Source organism: Pinus tabuliformis, chromosome 9 (genome assembly GCF_031772625.1).
Source record: "Pinus tabuliformis cultivar Carrire ecotype Pingquan chromosome 9, CPIR1, whole genome shotgun sequence".
Taxonomy (NCBI): Eukaryota; Viridiplantae; Streptophyta; class Pinopsida; order Pinales; family Pinaceae; genus Pinus; species Pinus tabuliformis.
In genome coordinates, this window is record NC_142307.1 from 868,719,875 (window position 1) to 868,730,239 (window position 10,365).

Consider the following 10,365-nt stretch of genomic DNA (forward strand, 5'->3'; position numbering starts at 1 on the left):
ACCTTGAGCTCAACTTGCACAAGTATTTTCTATCCTCTACCTGACTGACTGCCTTTAGCCAATACTTAGCCAAATTCCTAGCCTTCCAAGCTCCTACTTCCTTGCACAATTTCCTAGGTAATTAGCCCATATTTATTTGGGAAATTCCTCATCCATAACTGCGCAATCCATCATAAGCCTTCCTATAATTGCATGCACCATATGTACAATTCAGATGCTTATACAATGGATAGTACATTGTTCTTGAACCCTAATCTCAACTGGGTCTTTCTCTGATCTGACATGCATGAGTTAATTATGAGTGAATCTTTAGTTTACTAGTTGAGCAGTGTTGGTTACACCCCACTACTAGATCTCCCACTAATTCTTCCATTAGTTGGAACTAGTTTAACTGAATTTAACTCAGTTAAACTGAATTAAATAATTATAACTCAACATGACTTGAGATAGACTCCCAACTCGAATTTAGTAAGCCAACTAAGTCAAATTAACTTAGTTAACTATTGCAAGTTGCTATGAGAATTATAATTACAATTTAATTCCTAATCTAATTCAAGGACAAAATTATATTAGGATCTTTCTTGATGTTATTTTAAATATTTCTTGTTGCTATTTTCAACACAATTACACATTATGCTCAACTAATTATGCCTCCCTGAGCACTCCATACAATCTTGTAGCTATCATACATGATTATCATACTATTCTCACTATCCACATAGCACTAAGAAGGTGAATTCTTTTACTACTCTATATTCCCTTATAACATCCTCCCCTAACGTTCTCTTTAGAGTGTGTAGAAAGAGCCCTTCTACCTTTCCTGTTAGAGATTGCTAGGGATGTTATTTGAGCAACAATTGCTAGGATTCAAAGGTCCACGCCATCTTGTATTATAAGTTATTTAATTACTACTTCATTATCTTATTGCTAAGTACCTCTACCTCTCCCTCCTACTATTGGTTATTATTATTTTTGGTTATGTGTGTATACCAGTCCCTCCTCCTTGTTCTATTGAATTACTATCTTTCCCAAGTGGATTCATGCCACTAATAGGATGAAAAAGTCAAGGAGGATGATGGTTGACACTACCTTCGTTAAAAAAATGTTTTTAGTTAAACCAAGCTTCCAATAACTTTGTGAGAACACTACCCAACCATGCACTCAAACACTAGGTAAGTGTGTCTTGAAAAGGAGGTAGATGGATTCATTTAATACATCTAATGGAAAATAAATGAGTCATAAAACTAGTACTCAATGTTATAGCTCTCCCTCCCCTTCCCTTCTTTCTGTGGATTTATAGACACTTCCATTCTTATGCTCTATATAATCAACTTAAACCTTTTATATTAAATTTCATAGAAATATTTACTTAACTTAAAATCATCTTCATAAAACTAATTCATAATTTTTATAAATAAATTTCACATAACTTGAAATCATCTGATTCATAATTCTTATATGTTTTTTATTTATATAATATATATCTATAAAAAAAACCATTTTAAGCTTTGCATTGAAAAATTCATACTAAAATGGTTAACTTGAAGGCGATGTGTAAGTATGTCCATCTCTCTTAAAATAAAATGAAAATATTCTCTAAATAAAAAAGTAATGAGGGCTATAATAAAAAAAATAAAAAAATTTCTTATGCATATTTAATTAGTTGTCCATATGATATAACATAATTTGATTTCAAGTAGTTAGAAGTAAAAAAATATGAATAAGATGTTTAAACCTTCTACTTTTCAAAAATATTTTAATAAGTGATATTAACTTCATATATATCTATATAGAAAAAGAAAACGTTAAAGGAAAATATTTTAATGTTATATAGAATAAAATATCCCAAGTGAATTATGAGTGAAATCTTTTAATATTAATTAATATTGACATATATTTAAAAATATATTAATAATAAGGAAAAACCAGTTTAATGTGCGCTGATAAAATGGTTCAATACACATGTTATGTAATCTCCATAAAATTCAAAAATACAATTTAAACAATAAAAAATTACACATTATTTTTGCACTATTTGCATCTAAAGAAATTTGGTTTCCCAACTCATATTAAATTTGTAATTAAGATAAATCTATGCGGATTTACTTTGAAAATCTTATTTACAAAATTTTGACTTATATTAGATCTGTGCTTAAAATAAATCTATGCTAATTTACTTAAAAACCTTACAAAATTTTGAGTCTCTTTTGTTAATTGAATACTTACTAAGTTTTTTAGTAACCTTAGTATAAATTATTTTGAAATACTTTATTTCTTGGACATGTTTTTTCAAAACATCACACAATCTTCACAATATTTTACCTTAATATATAATACAAGCAATATATAAATATGACGTCATTTTGATGATTTTTTATTTAATTATGTAGATATGATTTTGATGATGTTTTGATTTAACTATTCTTTAAAGGGTGGGTACGTTATCTATAATACTTGTGAGCCCAAGAAACTACCAACATTCATGTACATAACAAAAGTATGTTTTATGTGATATCTGACACCTAAAAAACACTGCAACTTTCATGCACAAATCATAGTATTTCCTTGTCTGTACGTTTTGGAATTATCTGTTACTTTTATTTTGAAAGTTGATTCTTTTCTTATCTTTTCTTTTCTTATCTTTGTATTTTGCTCTGCCTATCTTGATACAAAGCATTTATCTTTTATCACAACTGATTTATCTTTTCCTGTTGACATTCACAGCAACGGTTTATTGGAATTATTAGTCTCCCTCTTTATTCGGTTGCTTTTTCTTTCTTAACCAAGCCATTTCTGTCACAGACGTAGGTATCAGGCAGGGAATCAAGATAACCATATTCGCAACAGAGTTATTTCTCCCCATATATATTGTAATCATTCATCACTCCTCCTCAGAGTCCTCCTTCACGAAATGATTGCATTTTTTTTGCAGGAACATTTGTTTTTTAGATTGGCTAACTCAAGTCTCTGAATCAAGTTTAACTCGCCAGGATTTGAATCGGGTTTAACCCGCGAGGATTTGGATCAGTAATACTAATAATTTTGCAAGAAATCTCTTAACAGTATACCCATTCAATGTTAATTCAATGCTCCACACTGCCCATAAACTTTTTCAGTAGCATTCATATTTATATTGTGCTTTAGAATTGCTCTGCTGCAAATTAAGCTATGGCTACCGATATTGTTAGAGGAGCAGCAAGCGCCGTAAAGAGAAGCAGCGTTATCATTGCTCCTCTCATGAGGCAGCTAGATAGTGTAATTTACATGGATGAAAACCGACTTCTTCTAGAAAATCGGTTAAAAATGAATTCGAAGATCAGCATAAAAGGACCCCAGATACTGTGAGAAATTGTTTAGAAAGGATGCAGGGTGCCCTTGAAAATGGGAGAAATATGATGGACCGCTCCCAAAGGCAGAAGAAAAAGTGTTCTGGCTAGCCCTTCTGCAACCCCAAACTCTCTAGAGAAATCAGAGATTGGAAGATAGAGTTTGATGAGCTTTTTCAAGAGCTCCAATCCAGCTTTTTACTATCTTCCAATGCTCCACAGACTGAGGAACTTCAAGAATATGGGCTTTTTGGATCAGGGATTGTATCTGCCCGACTTCAGCTGCAGAGGTGGCTTACAGAATCTCCCCATGTTCGTCTGATTGGAGTGTATGGGCTGGGTGGTATTGGAAAAACAGCGTACGAATCCCGCAAGGTTAGTGGCTTCTTCCATGATCTCATCTGGGTCACCGTTTCTCAAACCTATACAATTTTGGACTTGCAGAGTTGTATTGCTCAGAGAATCAAATTAAGCCTCCCAAGCAATTTTGATGTGAATAAGCGCAAGATGGAGCTGTCTGCATATTTCAAGAAGAGGAGATTCCTTTTGATTTTGGACAATGTGTGGAGTGCAGTGAATCTGTAAGATTTGGGCACGGAATTCGGCGAGGGGAACGATTACAATGGCAGTAAACTAGTATTCTCTACTCGGAACAGAGATCTGATCGTAGAATCGAATGCAGATGAGGCAATGAGAGTACAACCCCTATCCTCTGAGGAAGGATGGAAGCTGTTTTGCAGAGTGGCATTTAAAGACGTACTTGTTCCGCATGACACAGATGAACATACAACGAGACAAGTGGCTGCAAAGTGTAAGGGTTTGCATCTGGCCATAAATGTAGTAGCAGCATCCATGATTGGCAAAACTGATGTAGATGAGTGGAAGCTTCTTTTATCTCATATGAAAATAATTCCCAATTTCCCCACTACTCATCCTCATTTAGATCCAGATCTGTATCAGCAATTGAGATGGAGCTATGATAGTTTACCCAATGTTAGCCTGAGAAATTGTTTTCTGTATTGTGCCTTGTTTCCTAAGGATGAAATAATTGAGGTGGACAACCTAGTGGGTATGTGGATTTCCGAAGGGCTTGTTAGCATGGACAGAGGGAGAATTTACGTACAATTACTAGTAGATAGTTACCTGTTTCAGCCACACTGGGACTCTCATGAAGACCACCTGTTGCAGTCAGGAAAACAGAATTTCTCCAAAGTTACAGTTAACAATGTTCTCCAGGAAATGGCAATCTATATTGGAGAAAAAGAGGAGCACTGTGTCTTTAAAGCTGGTCAAATGCTTCAAGAGTTCCCCCACATGGATGCTCACGAATATTGCAAAAGAACTTCAATTTTTCGCAATAAAATTACAAGTATAATAAAATTACAAGTATGCCAAGGGAACTGAGATGCCCAAGACTGGTGAGTCTAATCTTGACTGAAAGTGTAAAATAAGTGTAAAACTGGAACATGTTTCAGAGGCCTTTCTTCAAAAACTGGCCTTTCTTAGGGTTCTTGATCTGTGAAAATTCCAATAAAATCGCTGCCAAGGTCATTGTGGCAACTCAAAGAACTGGAGTTTCTCAATTGGAGTTCAATATGAAAATCAACCATGGTCAATCATGGTCACATTGTGAGAAACATTGTTTCAATATGAAAATCAACCATCGTATAATGTTGCATTGTGACAAAGATTGTCTTGATATGAAAATCAATGATGCTCAAGCATGGTCAAACATGGTCGAGTGTTGCATTGTGACATTGATTTTCTTAATACGAAAAAAAAACCACAACCAACCATGTTTATTTTAGGATCAATCATGCTCAACCATGGTGCAATTTCGCATTGTGACAAAGATTGTCTCAATATGAAAATCAAACTTGGTCAACCAAGGTCCAATGCCACATTGTGACAAAGATTGTCTTAATATGAAAATCAATCACGGTCAACCATGGGCCAATGTCGCATTGTGGCAAGGATTGTCTCTATGAAAATCAACCATGGTCAACTATGGTCAACATTGTTTATGTTAGAGTTTATAATTTTTATCTTCTGGTTTATATACCTTGGGTTTTGTTGACGGTGTTGGACCCGCCAACATTTATGGTATCTCCTTGATAAGAAGTCCCAACTAGACCTCAGGCCATTTGAAGTAGGAGTCCCAGTAGTGGATGGTAGTGTAATGCCTTGACCGCAGTACCACGCAGAGATAAGTATGATAACTTTGGGTGAGAGCAAGTGTGTGACCTTGTGGCAAGTCAAGTGAGATGCATAGGGGTTCTAACACATGGAGGGGAAAAGGAAGTGTGCCCCTTAGAATCCTGTAATAGTACGTAGCTTGAAAGGAACACACAAGCGAATGACATCATAATCTAAAATGTGCAATAGTCCACAAATTAAAGTGATGGGTTAATCCAACAACGCGCATTCAACAAGATTCATACAATTGCATACAACCTAGTTCATAAGAAAATGTGTAAGTTAAACAACATACATTTCTAAAGCAACCAGAATAGTCCAACCACAATAACAACATATGCATGAAAGTGTGTTAGCTCTGTTATTATCATTATAAGTGAAAGTTTCGTCCATACATACACCATTGACGACCACTAGCCCCAATAATGAAACATTACAGTCAAGAACATCTGCTCCTCCAAAGAAGTATACTCGCTCTACATTGTGGAGAGGCCAAGGCTCTTCACAGTATTCCCAAGCATTTTCTAAGCCTAAGCATAGCCAAAAGTTTGGCTCCTAAAAGCCTGTACTATGAGTTATGAGGTTCTATTTATAACAAAGGGTGGTGTGACCCTTGACATTCCCCTTTGTGACTCTTAAACTACCCTCATGACTCTTCAACTTCCTTACAAATAACTCATTACATAACATGCTGACCCTTCACATTCTACTAATGACACTTGGAATTTCACTTACAACACATTTGCAAATAATATTAAATTTTCCACATGTACCCATGTGAGACAAAATAGGCTAAACACAACCTAACAAGATAAAACACTATGACTTCGAAGTTTGGGGAAAGACAAACTCAGCAACCCCCACTTGGTGCTTCTTGATCACGTACTCATGCCAAGCTTGGTACTGTGTGATGATGTCCCCAAACTGCGTGATGGTGTCTTCCTGATAGCAGACCCTTACCTCCATAGCATTTGAATATATGGTCTTGGACCCTGTATCCAACTCATCTTGAAGCATATGCAGCATGGTGTTGACCATGACAGGACCACCAATGTACTTCTGCATGTTTTGTGCACTCAACTCCAAGTCATCCTTGGTGGCCTCTCACCTTAGCTGCTCCATGCATATGTCAAACTCTAGCCATACTTGGTTCTTTTGTTTAGCCTTGGTGAGGGAACCAATTGAAGGGACCTTGTGTGTTCTCACCATGACATCCAAACTCTTGTACAATCGTGCATATGAGGCCTGTATATTGGTGACGAATGGGCCTAGTTGATCATAGTTCTAGATCAACATCCAAACCTTTGCTTTCTCCAGCTCTACCTGAGGCTTCATCATCTTTGGAAAGTGAAGTGGGGCCCCTTTGTACCACATTTTCCACTCTTGCACATGGGCGATGGCAACATGTATGTTCTTGAGAGTTTGAACAAACTCTTTGCTCAACTCTTTGATCCGTTGCTATAAGCCATGCACACAGACAACTGCTTTATGCACGGTGACGAATCTGTCATAGAGCTTCTGCATGGTAGTCTCAAGTGTTGATACTTTAACAAGTATCACTTTCCTCATCTCTGTCATTGCGGAAACTGCACTCTTCTCTTTGAGTTGTTCTGCCTCTTGCATGGCAGCCTGCAAATTCTTTGTTATTTGTTCATTCTCGACCAACAGGAACTTAACATTTGAGTTTGTGGCTCTTTCATAGGCCAAAGTGGTATCAGCAAGGGAATCTTGAAGCTTTCTGAAATCTAGCACTATCACCCTTTCCTTCATGAATGCAGGTGACACGTGATCATCTGGAAAGTGTTTCCTCCACGTTTGTACAATATTCTTCTGCAACTCGTCAAATGAAAGATTGTACACATCCATCACCATATCATCGTCAAGGAGAAAAACCTCTCCTTTCTCGCTCAGGACTAGTTCTGACACTGGAGGTGGTGGAGATTAATAAGTGACCTCGAATGCTCTAGGCATAAGGTCAGTTTCTTCATTCCATGACTTTTTCCCCAACTCTATGTCTGTCACTTCCATCAATTGCTCAGTCTACTGAGCAAGATCCCGATCCTATATTTGATCACCCTCTTCTTTAGCTACTGGTTGTTCTGACTCCTCAACCTATATGGGCATTGTTTGCTCTATCATTTCACCTTGCATTTCTTCTTCCACTTGTTTCTGCTTCTCTTCCCTTTCTCTCCTTCTCAACTCTTGTTCTTCCTTCAACTTATTCTCTATTTCCTACAACTTTAGTTCTGCTTCCGGCAACCTTTGATTTTCTCTCTTCCTTCACTCTGCTCTTTTTAACCATTGCTCCCTCTTTGCCTTCACTGCCAAAGCTATTTTTTCAATGATAGGATATGCTCTCATCTTGTAGTTTTTCTCTGCCTCTGGGTTCTTAGTAATCTTCCTCTTGCCCTTGTCCTGCACTAGCTTGTTGTTTATTGTTGCAGTTGTAGTTTCTTCCTGCACTGCTGCTACTTGCGAGCATCCTTCCAAGTTGTGGCTATACTAATAGGATCGTGGAGCTTGAAGTCATTGTAACAGTATCTCCAAGGGTCCTCCTCGTTCCAGTGAAACGTCCTGTGGATCCATTGATAATACACCTTTGCACAATGGTTCTTGCAAATACCGTGGGGATGATATGGATTAAAGTCCTTGGAGTCAAACTAGAAGTTCAATATCTCCTTAGCTTCAACACCTGCATCTTTCAAGCTCTTAATCTCGTATAACCTGATCCGCAAAGGAATAGTGGGCCATGGTGCCTTCTTCTTCCAATATAGTCCTACTGATAACCCTGTGGAGAGGTGATATGAGACCTCTTGCATGACCAGATTGTTTGTGGCATAGCTTGTTAGAACATGCGGAGGTTTCTCTCCACCAAACACTCTGATGAACGTGCCACCATGTTAGAGCCTAGATTTGTGTCAGGGTGAAAAGACAAGGTTCTAGGTCCACATCAAACCACGCTCAGCCTCGTAGCTAGCCCTATGAGGATAGGAGAGGGCTCTCTCCGGGTCGATCTCGGCAAAAGATAAGCGATGGGGCTCGAGATGACTGATTTAGCAACTAATTTTAGGCTAGGTATTAAGTGCAAAGGATTTGATTTGAGTTTTTAAGGGTTTTGTGTTGGAAACAGGGAAAGGCAAATTGGGCTCGGGGATGAGGCACAATTTCTGCAGAGTTCTGATTGGAGCAAGGAAGGCAATCGTTTTGATGCTTTAAATTGAGTGAATGGATAGATCATACTGGTGAGGAGCTAAGGAGAGCAAGAGAGTCTCGAGAATTCTCCTTAAACAGATGAAAACATGGAAATTTAAACAAATTCAAAGGCAGAGCATAACAGTTAATGGATTCCACCTTAAACACTCATTTGTTCAAATTCAGAAGAAAAGAGAGGAAAAGGATACACATAACACTAATGAACTTACAATTACTTAGAAAAGCACACCATCAAAACATAAAGCCACATGGATCCCAAACAATGCTGCAAAACCCTGGTCTTTCCTTAGCAAAAAATGCAGAGATAAAATGTACAATGATATGCCAAAGCAATCCCAAGTGTCCAACCCTGAAAATGACCTAGGAATTACATGATATAGACTAGCCCAACCTATTCCCTTGCCTCTAGGGGTCGAGCTCATCATTCTAGGAGTTGTTTGAACCAATTCTAAACAAGTAACTGAAAACTAGGTAGTCAAACAACTTACCCCTATATGTTAGGAAACTGATTCATTCACTCACATTTCACCTTTTGGTGAATGAATCTTCTAGAACAAGTAAAAATGTGCCAATATTACATCATGGTTGTCAAATTACATCATGAAAATTCAAGAATAACTTCAAGAAGCAAAACTGGTCAAAACTAGGTGAATTGCTGAGCTGAATAGTGAAAAACAAGCCAAAATTCTCTATGTGTCGCGCCAAAATCTGTATGCGTCGCACCACTTTGGTGCTGATTTTGAGGCTCTTCCTGAAGTCCAAATTGAGCCTAAGATAGCTCATTGGAAATCCCTACCTGTCTACTTTCCAACCCAAGTGGAATTTTTCAATTTGGATGTCATTTGCCCCTCCAAAACTTCAATCTCCCAAGACTTCCTCCTGTGTGACAAAATAGGGGCAGTGAGGTCATTTTTTGAGTGTTTTGGCCTCCTGAGGACTCAAAACTTGCCCAAAATTCTTGGTCATGCACCAGCAGTCATGATTTTTCATGCCAAATCCAAAAATGTAAACTTTTTTCAATTTGAAGCTCCCTAGAAAAACGCGCGCCACGTGGCGCGGCGCACAGGGAGAAAAACCATGTTTTTTGTGCAAAAAATTTCAAAATGTCAAAAATTGCTCCAAATTTCTTGAAATTTGGGCTATAGGTCCCCCATCAAGTGCCATTCTCAGTAAAAGAAGCTTCAGTTAAGACTTGGAGCCAATCATGTTTTTTGCGCCTCTTTTGTCTTTATCCTGAACCTGTGGCGTTGATGTGTCAAACTGTGTTGGACTGTCTTAATGATTGTGCAACCTCTGCCACCAAGGAAAAATAGTGAAATAAGGAAGGGGAGGGAAAAGTAGTGAGGGATTAGGGACTATTGGGACTATAGGAATTAGGGAAATGTAGGAGGGTTTTGAGGGATTTGATGAATAGGGTTAGGAATTATTGTGTAGGGTATGAGGTGTGGGGTTTGAGAATTTGGGAAAGGGAATATAGGAGAAGGAATTGATGAACATAAGGAGATAGGGGAACTTAGGGAATGATGAAATCAAAAGAAAAATGAGATGAGGGAGTGAATTTGGTGAAAAAACAGTGATTTGAAATCCTAGCAACAAATTTCCTTGAAGTATTTTAAAAGATAGGGTTTGA

At 37.6% G+C, this 10,365-nt stretch overlaps 1 protein-coding gene across 1 annotated transcript; it reads left to right on the plus strand.

Annotated features, from left to right (window-relative positions):
- The first annotated feature begins 3,168 nt into the window (after positions 1–3,168).
- Positions 3,169–4,730, plus strand: LOC149151540 (disease resistance protein RPS5-like). The gene is made up of 3 exons (XM_089443189.1): positions 3,169–3,255; positions 3,549–3,907; positions 3,983–4,730. Exons 1-3 carry the CDS (start codon positions 3,169–3,171, stop codon positions 4,728–4,730), a joined length of 1,194 nt encoding a protein of 397 aa, XP_089299315.1.
- Positions 4,731–10,365: the final 5,635 nt, after the last annotated feature.